The 15,402-nt window shown below is 40.0% G+C and overlaps 2 protein-coding genes across 2 annotated transcripts in view; both read right to left on the bottom strand.

Moving 5' to 3' along the window:
• Window positions 1–6,880: 6,880 nt before the first annotated feature.
• On the bottom strand, window positions 6,881–8,156 carry tal2 (T-cell acute lymphocytic leukemia 2). The gene is made up of 2 exons (XM_037680235.1): window positions 7,996–8,156; window positions 6,881–7,508 (listed from the first exon to the last, which is right to left on the bottom strand). Exon 2 carries the CDS (start codon window positions 7,502–7,504, stop codon window positions 7,166–7,168), a length of 339 nt encoding a protein of 112 aa, XP_037536163.1. The 5' UTR covers window positions 7,505–7,508; window positions 7,996–8,156; the 3' UTR covers window positions 6,881–7,165.
• A 2,998-nt stretch (window positions 8,157–11,154) lies between these two features.
• LOC119413018 (protein shortage in chiasmata 1 ortholog) overlaps window positions 11,155–15,402 on the bottom strand; it is a 17,177-nt gene continuing 12,929 nt past the window's right edge. The window contains exons 23-28 of the mRNA XM_037680030.1: window positions 14,356–14,477; window positions 14,102–14,189; window positions 13,584–13,715; window positions 13,118–13,267; window positions 11,360–12,062; window positions 11,155–11,240 (exon numbers count right to left, since the gene is read on the bottom strand). Coding sequence (XP_037535958.1) covers window positions 11,155–11,240; window positions 11,360–12,062; window positions 13,118–13,267; window positions 13,584–13,715; window positions 14,102–14,189; window positions 14,356–14,477 — 1,281 coding nt within the window. The remainder of the gene's footprint in view (window positions 11,241–11,359; window positions 12,063–13,117; window positions 13,268–13,583; window positions 13,716–14,101; window positions 14,190–14,355; window positions 14,478–15,402) is intronic.

Raw genomic sequence — 15,402 nt, 5'->3', positions numbered from 1 at the left:
CATCTCCTTTGTCTTCTTCACATTGATGTGAAGGTTATTCTCTTTGCACCAGCTCTCCAGGTGTTCCACCTCTTGCCTGTAGCTGGACTCATCATTGTTTGTTGAATGTGTGGTTTCATCTCTTGACTGTAGTTCGATGGAGAAAACTGCCCTGACTAAATCCACTCAATCAATCAATTTGTTCCTTAAATCTTATGTTGTGGCTGATGTGTGGCACTTCTGTAATCCTACTTCAAGCTCATACTCATTTTTCCCCCCGTTTATAAGACGTACTCCCAAATTGATTACTTCTTCCTTGATAAACAAATTCTGCCTTTAGTGAAATAATGTGACTTCTGACTGCCTTCAGAAGCTTACACCAACAATAACAAACAACTCCAACTGCAGGAATTAACTTTTAGCCAAAGCCAAATATTTCCTGAACAAATACACCCGTACAAAATGACGAGCTGCTGTCTAAATAACAGCCGCCCTGAATAGCAGGAGAGCTGGGCTTAAATAGGCAGGCCTCTTCTGTGCTTTGAAGAGCAGGAGGTGAAGAAGCCAACCGGGATGCAGATAGATGTCCATCGGGAGGCCAGTCAATTCCAGATGGGCCACAGCACAGCTGGGCCACCAAATCAACCTGCTACTATATTATCACTCAAACATTATGACCTCAGGCCATAACACCATCCAAAAGTTTAAGAGTAAATCGAATTATGTTTTTTTCTCATTTCTATGAACCTGACATAAACTTGAACGTTGTTCAAGTGATCTATCTCATACATGAAAATGGCAACATACTCTTCAACAAACTTTTCTATAATTTGAGACGTTGAAATTCTCATACTGAAACTGAGAGGGTTCACTGCTGTTCATGAACATTGATGAGCTCGGGACCAGGACTGTCACTTGGTGTCCTCTGTCCACCAGCACCAGCTTCATGTTAATCCAGTGGCTGGCCTCAGTGTATCACACTATGTTGATCCTTCCTCCATTTACAGTCCCTGTTACACAAAGTACCAGCAGAATGGAGACACGCAGCTCCATGGTGGCTGCTGGTCTGCAGAATATTTGCTCCAGCCTTTTAAATAGGTGCCTTCAAGTTACTTATTGACTAAATGAACTCTGATTTGGTTATCTTTCTATTGATTGACACAAGATAACAGGAGAGCTGATGGAGAGGTAAAAGGCAATGGCAGTATTTCAATATGTAAATCTCTAACCGACTGAAACAATCAATCAATAAATGCAAAAATAAAAAGAACGATTGAAAGAAATAGTGGATTATTGAGTATTCGTCTTTTCTTGGGAAAAATTGTGCAATCTGAAAATGTAGAGGCTTTTTTCCACTGAAAAATAATTTAGACTTCACCATTGCTATTTGTTTGAAAAAATACATTAATTTATGATGAATATTTGTCAGAGTACATTATACTTTCCATTGCGATATATTTTGCATCTTTTGCGACTATTAGGGGAAACATCGTTCCCAAATTAGTTTTGTTTTTCTTCCCCTTAAATCACACTGTTTAAATCTCAGTTGTTTCTGATAACATGAACATATAGTTCAACATTTGTCTGTTATTTAGTTGTAGATATTTGTTTTATCCATATTGTTTGCTTATGACTTTATTTTGCACTTTCAATTTACCACACTTTGGTTGGAGACATCACTGTATTTAGACTTGCTGCGTTAGTGCACAGTTATTATCTTTGCTCGTAGTTGTAATACTTTTCATGATCCCATAGTAAACATCACATTTCGGTTTCTAACCACGTGTCTGCACAACTGACAGTTCTCCTGCCTCGGCCGTTATTCATGAAACAATAAAAAAAATTCTTAATAATAAAGAATGATGTGAAATGAGATGTGCAACAACCAAATAAATAAATAAAACATCAAAAACAAATCATTAAAACAATAACAGATTTGTTACCGATCTACATTTTTACAGTTGCTACAACTGCAGGTCCAGAATAGGGAACAGATTTCAGAAATTAGCTCAGGTCTTGGGGTCGGGGGGGTCTATGCTTTGTGAAGTTTCAGGTGGTGGGGGTTGTGGACCAAGCCTTCAGGAATCAGTGCTTTCTTTTGAAACGTCACTTGTGATTGTTTAAGTGTCTACGCCTTAACTCTGGACACTTTATCTCCTTCATTAACATTGTAGATTACCTTTAATGCTGGATTCAGGGGTGTCCGGAAAAACAAAAATCATTTGAATATTGGGTTTAATCCGCGTTGATGGAGTCAGTGGCCTTTCAGAGCGTACAATGAATACTGTTTTTGTCAGACCTCCCCTGGTGGAGCATAAGACGAGAGGAGATAAAAGAGTAAAACAGCACTATTATTTCTTAAACTCTAATTTTTAGATGCTTTTGTTTCTTTTTTACGCCACATTATTTGTTTGCATCCCTTCATTTACATGAAAACATTAGATATTATGAATTATTTTCTAAATGTTATTATTAAAAAAAGAGCATGATATGATCCATTAGTACTGTTGTCTTTCAGTTCCTGCATTTAAACTGAAGACCAGCAGGATGAAGCAGACGATTAAAACAAGAGCAAACATAAACATTTCTATTTATTTATTTGCTTTTCAGTAAATGCAACTCAGTTCTGTTTTACTCTAATGACTTTTGTTCTACCTCTGGTAGAACGAAATATTATTTTATTTTTATTTAACCTTCATTTCAACAGAAAAATCCCATTGAGCTTAAAAATTTCTTTTGCAAGAGAATCCTGGCCAAGACTGGCAGCAGCACACAGAGGTTACAGAACATTCACAACAAAAACAGAAAAAGTTAACTTCGTCATAAACAAATTAATTAAAAGATTCCTCAGTTAAAACATTTACAGACAGATGATGCCTTCTCCAAATCAGTAAGAACAGCCTTAAAAACATTTAGTGGCAGCAGCTCCTTTAGGTTCATGTATTTCTGCAACTGGTTCCAAGAAGACGGAGCAGAAAACTGAAAAGATTTCTTTAGTTCAGACCGGACTTTAGGCACTGAAAGTAAAAATAAGTTCTCACAACGAAAAGATTATCCTCCCGTGATCTTTCTCTTTATAAAGGCCAACAAATACAAAGGATACTAGTATGGTCTTATACATAAAAATATGCCAATGGCAGAGTCTACGAGTGGTCAAGGACGTCCATCCAATCCGGTTGTATAAATTGCAATGATGTGTAAAAACCTTTTAAACCTGTTATAAATCTTAAAACTTCATGATAAACAGTATCCAGCGAATAAAGACATTTAAGAGGAGCACGCATGTATAAAATATCACCATAGTCCAGTACAAACATAAAAGTAGCATCAACCAGTCGCTTTCTAGCCTCAAAAGATCGATGATCCTGAAATAAAATCCCAATTTTAATCTTAGTTTCTTCACCAGCTGTTGAATGTGGGAAGTAAAAACACATTACCCAGGACATCCTTGTAAAATAAATAAATAATCTCAATGGATTTCTTCCTGGTAAAATAAAGGTTTAATAAAAATATCTCTTGTAAAGCAAATTGCAAAAGCAGTAACATTTTTATTGTGGAAATCTGCTAATTGTTGGAAAACGTAAAACACACCCCATTTGCTTTGTCAAGTTTTTTTAAAGCTAAAAATGAAGAATGTCACGTTTCACATGACCCCATTCTCCCTTCAGCTGCTTTGCCACCATGAAGCATGGTGGTGACACTATCATGATGTGGTATCCTTGATTGGCACACTTTTGTTTAAATAAACTTTGATTGAAGAGCACAGGCAACTGAACACGAGCGTTTGTTTAGAGTTATAAATGTGAATTTAATGAACGAGGATTTTGACTGCATACAAATAATATTTAGTTTACTCAGACTTTAATTATCCAATCCAATGAAGACACCGAACAGTCTTTAGCGGAATAAAGTGTTATTAGTTTTGAAAGGTTTTCATGAGCACAACTCACAGACCACTCCTCTGCTCAAAACACAAATACTTTTTCACTAAATGTGGCATCATTTGGTGGAAACAAACTGATTTATTTCCAAAAAGCATCGTTACAATGAAGAGATGATTGACCAAACGCACGTCTTGTCCTCGTTGAGGGAGCCAGAGTGTAGATGTGTTCATTCTTAGACGTCCCCTGGTGATGCAGAGGATGTGAGTTAGAAGATAAAAATGGCAACAACTTTGATTTGTACGGTAAAATCTTTGAACATTTATGTTTTTTTTCCCCCTTATTATTTAATTTAATCCGAGATTGACCACTTACTTCCTACATTCCTGCTGCTTTCTCCTCTTCCTTCAGTGTCTCCCACCACTTGGTGAGGGGTTACAGCGTATTGCTTTTTGAAGTAGACATTTGCATAATCAGATTAGGATGTGTGATTGTCTGTGTGCTCCCCCATCAGAGGGTGCTCCAGAGGAGAGAGGGTGCTGTCCAGCCCAACAATGGAGGACTCCCCTCTGTCACCATCCAACCAGCCCTGCACCTGCATCCTATACTCCCACGTCGCAGGTCGGTTACTGCGCGAGTTTAGGCTTGGACCTCTGCAGCGAGGAGGAGGAGGAGGAGTGCTGTGATGGGAGTGGGAGGGCAGGGGGTTGAGCTGAGATATTTAAACATGCAGAGGACGAATTGGCTTTGAGGGGATAAAGAGCTCAGGGCCTATCGGCTGGCACCCAACTCCAGAAATTCTTTTTTACGGGCGCCTCAGCCCGGAGAGCGAGGGGCTGCCTGCACTGATCTGGCCCATTGTGATAACGGATTCAGACAGTGTGCTAGACGCTGATAAGGAAATGTGCTCTCAATAGACGATTACCCGCATGCTTGGAACAGAATACTCAATCAGGAAAACACACTGCAGAGGGAGCGAGAGGCATACAGATTTGTTTTTTAATGCATCCCCCCCCCCCCCAATTCAGCAGGAAACACAAGTTAAAGTAATGCTCATACATGATTGGGTGGTGTCAGTAAATAAAGCAGGAGATAAACTAACAGCAAAATACACAGGAGCTGTCCTGTTTCCGTTAAATATTTTTACATTACAAAAAAATGATTTGCCTCGTGTTATTTTTAGCCTAATGTACTTTTCAGGTTACTATGAAATTACTCATTTTACTTCAAAATTATGAAGTAAATGCCCCTATGTTGATGCTGTTGGAGCGTCAGACTGCTGCTGCACTGTAGTAATAATTCTCCTGTAAAACATGCTTTTATTTGGTATTTCAGGAGGATTACAAAGAGTCACCTGTCACTTCCCACCGTCTTTGTGTCCAGCTGCCCTCTGCTTCGTTTGCACACCGTTAGTCGGAGTTTAACAGCCTCTGTTAAGGCGTTCAGAACAAATACGATGTTTACTCTTCGGCTCAGTTCGATGCAGCCTGAAAACGGGGGAACATGTTTTCTACAGCCACAAAAATCTTCCAAGCGTTAAAATACCTGACCTCAATTTAAATGGCATGCAAACGAAACCTGCTGCCTTCAGTTCCTCGCAGGAGGCCGTTATATAAATTTTACAAAAACAAACAAAAGGCATCGACGTTAGAACAGGGGTTTGCTCTTCAGTTGTTTATTTTTTTCATTAAAATTAAGATTATGGTTTTATAATTACACTTTGTTTTATTTTACGGTGATCCATCAGATTCCATTTGTTTTTAAAGTTGAACATCCTGGTTGATCCAATCTTCACTGGTCGGTTATCTTCGTGTCTCAACTCCTGTTTTTACTTTATGTGATTTTAACTTGAGCTGCACAAAATGCTGCGTTCAGCAACAAAGTGACCCTTTTCCTCCCATTAAAGACCTCTGTTTGCACAGTGGTCAACTGGACGGTGTTTGACCCCAGGACGACCTCTGACCTCAAGGGTTGCAAGTTAAGCTTTGAGCGCTCGTCTCTCCGGCCTCTGGTCAGAGGTCGGCTTTGTGTCCACATGGTCATCAGAGGAGCACAGAGAACAAACATCCCCGAGCTTTTTAGGCACAAAGACGTGTCAATTCTGCTGTTTTACCTCAGCTCTCAGTTGTTGCCTGATGTGAAACTGCAAGTATTTTTTATTTATTCATTTTAAATTGATATGAAATTTCCTGTTTTCCTATTCTTTGAGTATACGTGGGTATTTGTTTGTTTGTGTTTTTGTCTGGAGATTTTCCCTCCAATATGAACAAATGTAGTATCACACTAGCTGTAATTGTACTGTATCTTTTGTGCAGTTGTACATTCTGACAGATGTGTTTCCACAAATTATTCTGTACAAAGAGAAAACGCTGGATTAAATCAGATCCGAAGTTATAAGTGAAAGATTACAGGCTCTGTTAGTTTCAGGTTTGAGCGATATTTGGTTCAGAAGTTGCTCCTTTTCTCTTGCAGTGTTTCTCAGTTAAGTGTGGTGTGAACATGTTTGACAAAAATCCAGAAAAGTACATAATTAACAATTTATTTCTCCAAATAAATAATAAATAATAAAAATAAATAGCACAATATGTTTTTACAGGTAAACAAGAATAAATTAGAGAAGAGGTATATGACTCAGAACAACACTCGTTACGACTGACAATCAGTTCATGATCTTTGGCTGTGACATGCAGATATATTACAAATAAATCAAATGGAAACCTCTGAAAGAAGATGTTTGTGTGAAATTATTCAGAGAATTATGTTTTGACAAAACTCTAATTTTAAGATCAGGAATCAGATGACGGGTATGATTTTGTTTATACCCAAGGAGAAGCAGAAAAATGTTATTTTACTTAATTGATTCTGGAAACAGATGATGTTGATAATAAGAAAGACCAGATAGATTTTAATGGGAGAAAACAGCACGTTGACTTAATGAAAAAATAAAAAAAGATAGAAATAAAGAGTCCCCTCGACTGTTTAGAGACAATTACAGTTTGGAGACTCTTTAATCTTCAGATTTGCTTAATTTTCGACCTCAAATGAGAAATTTAACAATCCTGTGTTTTTTTCCTCAATGACAAACTTTTCCTCTGTTGTAAACAGAGTTTCGGGCAGACCAGCAGTAAGGAACATTAACATGAAAACTTGAAGTGTCCAGGATTTGCACCCCCGTGCAGAACATAAATAATCTGTTGGTGGCATCACACACGTCCATCTGCTCCGAAACATGAGTCACGATGCACCAATCTGCTGTTTGACTCCAAAAGTCTCACCAGTGTCTTCTTTTAAACTCAGGACTAGTTTTACCAGGCCTCGGAGCTGCCACAGCTGGATCCAGGTGACGGAGCATCAGTGTCACTCGTCGTGGTCCAGGGGTGGGGGGGCGAGTGCAGCTGCTCCATGTTTCCTCTCAGGAAGGTGAGCAGAGCGGTGGAGGAGTGGCTGGCCGGCTGGCCGCTCTGGCTCTCCAGCAGCTGCACCAGGAAGTTGATGTAGCGCATGGCCAGACGCAGGATCTCGTTCTTGCTCAGCTTCTTCTCCGGAGGATGGGTCGGTATGAGCTTGCGGAGTTCTGCGAAGGCGGTGTTGACGTTGTGTTGGCGCCATCGCTCCCTGGTGTTGGTGAACACCTTCCTGGTCATGATGCTGAGCACAGCGATGGAAGATTAATCATTATGAGGACGGATTTATTTTTCAGATTCTAAACGCTGCTTGTTTCATTTGTTGACATATTTTAAATTGATTTAGTCATATATTGTTTGTTTTGCAGATACAAAAACCTTCATATTGTTTTTATATTGAGGTAGCAACCCTTTTTTTTTTTTTACTATCCTGAATACTTAAAATCAATTAATAAGGTTTGCACAGTTTAAAATAGTTGTAAATATTTATTTGACATCCTAAACTTTACTGTTGCCTTTGAATACTCTTAAAGCATTTGTCAGATAATGTTAAATAAAAATGTTTCCAGTTGAAAAACACTAATAATTATTTTAAACTAATAATTTGGTCATCGACACCCATTGAGTTTTTCCCAATGACAGCTGCAAGCACAGACATGGTTCCCATGCACGACTTGATCAATAATTTATTGACCTCACTGGTTATCCTGAGCGTAAAGTAAACGTCTCACCTGTTTGTGTAGAAATGCAGATGTCTCAGAGGCAGAGCTGTTGTCCACAGGTCAACGGTGTCTCCCGCGTCTGTGTCCGCTCAGCTGCGTCTTCTCATCCTCTCTGGGATCCAAGCGAGCGACGGAGGGGGGAGAGATGGGGAGCAGAGAGAGAGAGCAGGGGTGAGAATGCTGCATGCTTCCATCCCACATTTTATAGCAGAGTGAGCCCCATTGTGTGACGTGCGTTGTCGTAAAGGTTGTGTTATTGTGTGACTGTCCCCCACCCACCCACCTCCCCTTGCCCCTCCTTTCTATAATTTTAAACAAAAGGCTGTGAATAACTGATGATGCTTCTTAAAGGTCATCGCTTGATACGATTGAAATGTTTTCCTGCAGGTCCAACATTTGTATGACCCGAAGGTGCTTTCTGCAGCTTTCAGGACCCAACAGCCTTTTAAGTGACCATTTGTGCTGCTTTTATGATTCGTTGCTCATTTAATCCTCGACGGTTTCCACTGAAGGTGATGAATTCCTATTGAAGTGAAACTGAGACGTTGCTCTCTCTGATCCGTCCCTCACTGCTGTGGACACTTATTCCTTTCTGTTCCTCTGACATTAGGCATGGACAACCCACCGTCCCCTCGACCAAGGGAAAGACCTTGATATCGCTGCTGCTCTGCTTTTGAATTTGGTCTGATTGGGCCACAAAAGGTAAAAATACCACATCCAGATTGACAGTCGAACAATATGGGTTTTGTTATGACTACGGTAATCTTGTTGAGCGATTCCAAGGGGCCACACATAAATTAGAGGAAACATGGAGGGCACAGAGTCTGACTCACTTCTCCTCAGCCACACCTCACTCCTACACCCCCCCACCCCCCACCCCCCCCCCCCCCGCCTCCCACTTTCAAACCTATGTTCAGATAAAATAACAAGTCTAGTTGAACCAATTGTTACCATTCTTTTTACACCCTTCAAGTGTTGTTTCAAAGATGCAGTCTTCCATAAAACTCTGTGTGTAGAGTAGGAATTTACATAATCCGATTAGGGGTTGGGATTAGCCCTGGGCCTGGAGAACAAGCCCGATGGGGGCCGTTTTCTGAATCGGCCATTCATGGGTGCTGCTGCATGTCCAAGAGGCTGCACCTGCAGGCCAGGCGCCGCCGCTCTCTGCCTCCATCAGCCTGCGCTCCAGGTCTGCAGACGCTCTGTGTTGGGTGGTTCAGATGGTTTTATGCTGTTCTTCACACCCGCAGGACCAGGTGACCACTTTACCTGAGTGAAACCTTTGAAAGGAAAGCCACAAATGCAACTCAAACTGATTTATCTAAAAATGAACACCATGCAATTAATTGCTCAGTTGCAACTTCTTGACCCAAAGACCACAAACTAAATCCAAATAAATAAGTTGTTTCTGTTCTACTTTGCAACTTGAGGTAGTGGCCCAATCAGGACTTCTGTTGTTTTTGTCGGGAGAAGCTCAGATTTAATGGTTGCTCCACCTTCAGAATCCAAAACCTTTGGAAACTTTTGAACGTTTTCGCAAGTATAAGCCTAAAACCTTTGTTGTCCCCAGCCTGTATGGTTAGTTCAGGTGAGTCGTTTAATGAATGCAGTGAAAATATTTCCATGAATGATTGCTGCATTTTCTAGACATTTACAGGATATATTTCATAGCTTTTCTGAAGCAACTCATCTGTGGTTTAAGCGTCTATCATGTTTAATGTTGCCTTAAAATTCCCTCAACAAAAATGATCAGCTTTGACATTTATTAGATGTAACCTTTAATAACTGGCATGTTGCTGAAAATGTGATGTTTTCATCAAGTTCAGCTTTACTTAAGATTTAGTCAAGTCAGATTTGTTTATATAGCACACTTAAAACAGAAATTTAGAACAAAAATAAATATGAGAACATGGCCTATGGAAACTGATTAATTTAATTGAGAGCCTCTTCTAACCTAATTTTAAACACAATTTATTGGAAATTAATTGCCACATTGTATCTTTCAATGTGAAAAAGCATGTCTCTGCAGAAAGACTTAAATAATTGAGCCATCTTCATGTGGACATTTTTTTCTTCTTCATAAAATCAAGTGTTTGAGTTGTTTTCAGCATTTCATGTGATTTAAACGCAGCTTTTGTAGCAAAATAAATCAATCTGCGATTCTTGTCATCTAAAATCTGGATTTAGGGCCTTTTTGCTGAAGATGGAAGCCCACAGGTGAGAGTTAATTGCGGTCTGTGATGGGCGATAACGGTGTGACCTTTCCAGCTGAAGCCCGAGTAGGATCCAGTCTCAAAGATGCTTTGGTTTAAACAGCCTGTTAATTCCCACATTATTGCTCCTGCTCCATTCAGTTCAGAGCTCGAGTGTAGTCAGGAACCATTACTGCCCCATTAGGTTGCCGTTTCCCTCGGCCTCTTGTAGGGACGCCGCTGACCAGCTTTTGTTCCCGTGGCAGTAAAAAAACAAACCATTTCTCTCTCTTTGTCCACCGACTCTTAGAAGGCAGGTCCAAGAAAGACTGAGACATAAAAATAAATAAAAAAGGCTGTCAGGTTATTGATGGTGGCAAGTCGGTGCTGGATACGGCCGGCCAGAGGCGGGGAGGTGTGGAGTCCATGTCCCCGGGGTCGTCTTTGTCTGGGGATCATCCCTGGGGGAACTGGCTTCACTCTGCTGGCTCGTGAAGATAAGCACTCTCTTCACACGCTGAGAGACCACGATAAGGGGATTGCTTCACAAAATTATATATATAAAAAAGAAGCCCCACCAAAGGAGCTGCAAAAATGAGACTTTATCAGCGTAGATAGGAAAGACCCTCAATTCCACTCACATAAATCAAGTCTTGTTTTCCCTACTGAGCATGCTCAGTGAGGACAGAAACCTTCACGTAGAAAAATATATAAAATTAAATTTTATACTGTCAAAAAAGCAGCTCGTGTGCAAAAGTGATCATGTTATAAATTCACATTTTACTGCTGAACGCAAAGCCATTAAGTCATTTATTATTTTATTAATAATTGTATTTTGAACTTTACATCCAATAAATTTAATGTTTCATTTTAAACAAATTGTAACAGGTAAAACTTTTAAATACAAAACAGTTTAGAAATGAATAAAATATTTATTTCTTAAACACAAACTGTTTATCAGATTTTTCAATAAACGTTAAAATAATTTAAGCCTCGTCTGTCCGTCTCTCCTGCCGGGGACCCTTTCGTAGCTCAGCCTCCCCCTCTTCGGTGGCTCCAGCACTAAAACAAACACAAGCCAAGAAGAGCTGATTAAAATTATTATAGAAAAGGCTTAAAACAAATAAAAGTATTTATGTTTTGCTCGTTTCAGCAATGCACACAAAGCTGCTAACGTTGACTCGACTGAAAGAGTCCGGCGCCCTCGGAGCTCCTCTTCCTCTCCAAACCTTTCCAGCATCTGAAGCCGTACGAGGCTGGACCTGCTGCCACCCCTCTGCTGCTGGAGAGACACTCGTTACCACTCTGACCCCACGGAACATCTGAAGGTGGACTCCGACTGAAGACGATGCCATCGAGATCACTGTGGACTACAGGGTGGGGGGACATTGGACCGTTGGCTGAATTCTGCAGAACGGGGCTGCAGCTGAACGTAGAGTTCAGTTTGAGAGGACTGTCTGTGCACAGATATGGGGTGTGTTCGTTTGGGGAGGCCCGTGGAGTCCGGTCATCGGTCACTCTTCCAACAGTTCTCCCTGCAGCTCTGTGACACCACACAGGAAGCTCTTCCTCCTCTTTCAACAGATCATTTCTGTGAACGTCAACGTTTGGGTTGCCAAAGGAGCGATTCAGGTCAAGTCTAAAGTCTGAGGAGTTGGGGTCCGATTCACTGAAGGGACCCTGGGCTCTCACGGCTTCATGAAGGAAGCTGGTGTGTTCGCTGCTAAACATCTGTGAATGCAAAGAGTCGAGGAGTTCACATTGATCAAAGTGGGCGTGAGGGGCTTGTGAAAGGTTCGCTCCCTGGTTTGTCTCAGTAATGACGGTCGCTGGCTGTTTGGGATCTGCATGATTCGAGTACAGCGAGGTGATGTCACTGAACAGCTGGAAACAACAAGAAGAAATAGTTTTAGCTGTCAGTTTACAGAAAAGTGTTTCTTATGAAAACTAAAAGAAGCTAAATGTAACTAAAAGCTAAATATAGCACAACAATAACAAAGTGCTAAACGTATTACTAAAAAAAGCTAAAAGGATCAAGTCCTATAGACAGCAGGTTTTCCTGGATATCATCCCTAACGTCAGTCAGTTAAATCCTCGTCTCTGCACAAACAGGTGTAAGGACTGGAGGAGTCCCCAGTCTTTTGTTGGAAGACAACAGTTTCATCACTACGACAAAAAAAGTCAAGTAATTTGTTAGTTGTATATTTACAGTAATTCTACACTGAGTACCACTTGTACTAAAGTAAAAATGCTACCTGGAAGGAACTATTTCATGTACAGTATCACGGTGCAGTACTTTTGATCTATATGAAACTCTCAGTTCAAAACCAACAAAGTCCATGCTCAATAATCCAGGTATATAATCCAGCAATTTTCAGTCAGGTCATCTGGAAAGTTTATTTTTTTGTGTGCTGTAACGTTTCACCTTCCATCCAGAAGGCTTTGTCAGTCAAGGAAACGCACAACACAAAACTGATTCTTCCCCAACAGCTTACGCCAAAGTGAAACAAACCAGTTATGTTGGTGCAATCTTCAGTCTAGTTTAAAGTTCAGATTATTCCTAAACGGTACTACAGAAAAATAAAATATCACTCTTCAATAATTCTGGTATGAAATTTGCACACAAATATTTGCTCTTGTGACTTGTTTTATTTCCTAACAGCTGTGTGTTTCTTCCAATAAAAAGTCAGACCCTGCTTAATTTAATTATGTAATATTGTTTTATGTATCATTAAATGTTAGGTCTGGAAAAATGCAGTAAATGTGAGGACCCATGACTGTCATCTAACACGAGCAGAAGCAGAAACTGGGAGTCTTTAAATTTTTAGTTTTTTATTATGAAATCAATTTTTATAAACAGCTGTCTTCACAGAAACTATAAGGAACTAGACAAAAAGACAGTAACTGCCTGACATGTCTATAACTGGTGATTTGTTCACCTTCAGGACTTTATGTGGCACCTCAGGGAGCAGCGCCTTCAGCTGAGGCAGCGGGGCCCCCAGGAGCCACTTCAGGGACGGAGCTCTGTTCAACATCAGCTGACTGACCAGAGGATTAATACAAGGGAACTGAGACAGGCACGCTTCCTCCTACAGGAAGTGAAAAAACTGTAAGACCACACTGCATGCTGTTTGGAAACCTTATATCTACAGTAAAATATGCAAGACCTGATTGATTCTTTAATATTGTTTGAAATAAAATGGTTTATCTTCCAAAAGTTTCTTGATGAAGAGCAAATACAGACGTGGCTAAGCACAAAATCCACAAACCATAACAGTTCACAACATGAATGTAAGACTGAACCTCCTATAAACCCATTTTAGATCTTTACTGTGGAATTATCCTGGATAAAAACACAAAAACCAGCTTTTCCCACCAAACTCTAGAAGATCAAACTGAGATCACCTGAGAAGGCATCACAGTGAGCCAGTCTCTGTTCAGAGAGCTGACAGGATCCCCGTCCCTGGACATCAGGCTGGTGAAGCAGATGTGGTTGATGAATGTGGCCATTTCCAACACTTCTGACACAATCAGAACCTGAAAAATGTCAACAAACAAAACCGTCAACCAACGTGATAACATTTTTTCACATTTTAGAATTAGACAAAGTCTTGTAAAAATAAACTGAGAATCAACAATCTAAAGGCTTTAAAAAAACTTATGGTTAAAAAATGCATTCCGTTTTTCAGACTTGGTATCTGATGATACATAAAGCAATATTACATGAATACATTATGAAAACAATTAGTAGAGAGAATCTCTGTTGGGGACTCTAAACACTTGGTGCAGTTAAATTGTGTATAGCTTTTTAATGAAGATAAACAAGAGACATGTTGAACGTTGACCAGCCTTTAATCTGTGGTTTCTTTTGAACATGGGTAAGTTAAAAGTCATGAGCTGCTCCGGTCTGAAACACGTTCTACCTTCACATCCAGTTCCTCAGCTTTCATGTTGAACAGCACCAGGGAGGAATAAACTAACACCAAGTTGTTGAAGGCTTCACTGGACAATCTGCCACATAAAACATTTTGTTGTAAAGTATCAGTTTGATTAATGTTATTCTTGGGACAAATCACAGCTCCTAAATATGAAAATGTTACTGTGGGGGCTTGATTTAGGGCAGCAGGTAACGTATGCCAGCATAATGAAGCATGCATGTGTGTGTGTGTACGCAGACCCTCCACCCTGGCTGTCAGGGCAGCGCAGGATGAGCCAGCAGCAGCTGTACTGTAGAGAGAGTGCAGTCAGCCTCATCACCAGTCCCTCACTGGCTCGCTCTTCACTCAGCTCATCCTGCTCCTATTCACACATAAACACACACTCATGCACCGACTGAAAACTCAGCATTTCACACCCCTCACAGCAGTCATCCTGCATCAGAAATACTTTGGAAGTGGAGAAACAGAATAAGAGTTAAGATCCAACAGACTGAAATGGGTTTTGTAGATAGGACAAGGAGCATTTTGGGGATTTAAAAAAAGATACAATAAAATTTGTTATTGCACTCCAGTGCAATAATAAATTTTATTATTTTATTGCAAGTTATTGTACTCCGCTCTTTTAACATAAAAACATAGAATGTACAGTGAATTTAAGGAAATAAAGTGCCATTAAATGCATTATTTAAAAAGCAGCATAGTGTATTATGCTGAGTTTGGTTTGTAACTTAAAATACTTTTAAAATCTTTAAAAATGGTCACTACGTGAGTGCAGCTACAGCGTGCACTCTCAGGACATTATTACCTGCAGTGTCCTCTCAGTGCAGACTGCACTAGGCAAAAGGGCCTTCTCCTACTCCGCTCCTGTTTCCTGGAATATCTTGCAAAAAGATCTGAAGATCTCGACCTTGACCTCTATAAGTGGCTTCAAACATCTGCTAAGTTCATCTCCAAAACCAATGCAGACATGTTCCTGTTGTTAGTTTTCTACACCGCTTTACAGTGTAGCTGTTTTTGTTTCGTTTTTTAATAAAATTTTCTTCCATTTTTTTTTCATTTTATATGCTTTCTTTTATGATTGTCCACTGTTGTCATCACTCTTTGTTAAAAACAGGTCTCTTTTATAAATGAGTCCTCGAGGCTCAATGAGACTAACCTGTATAAATAAAGGTTGAACGAAAGGGGGGGGGGGAACGTTTTAATTTTGGAGAAACTTTAATAAAATTACAGATGAATAAACCAGACTTGTTTTTTGTTTATAAATATATATATATATATATATATAT

The sequence above is a fragment of the Nematolebias whitei genome, chromosome 8 (genome assembly GCF_014905685.2).
Source record: "Nematolebias whitei isolate Nwh7 chromosome 8, NemWhi1, whole genome shotgun sequence".
Classification (NCBI taxonomy): Eukaryota; Metazoa; Chordata; class Actinopteri; order Cyprinodontiformes; family Rivulidae; genus Nematolebias; species Nematolebias whitei.
Note: the sequence above shows the minus strand (reverse complement) of the source record. Positions and strands in the feature narration are given on the sequence as shown.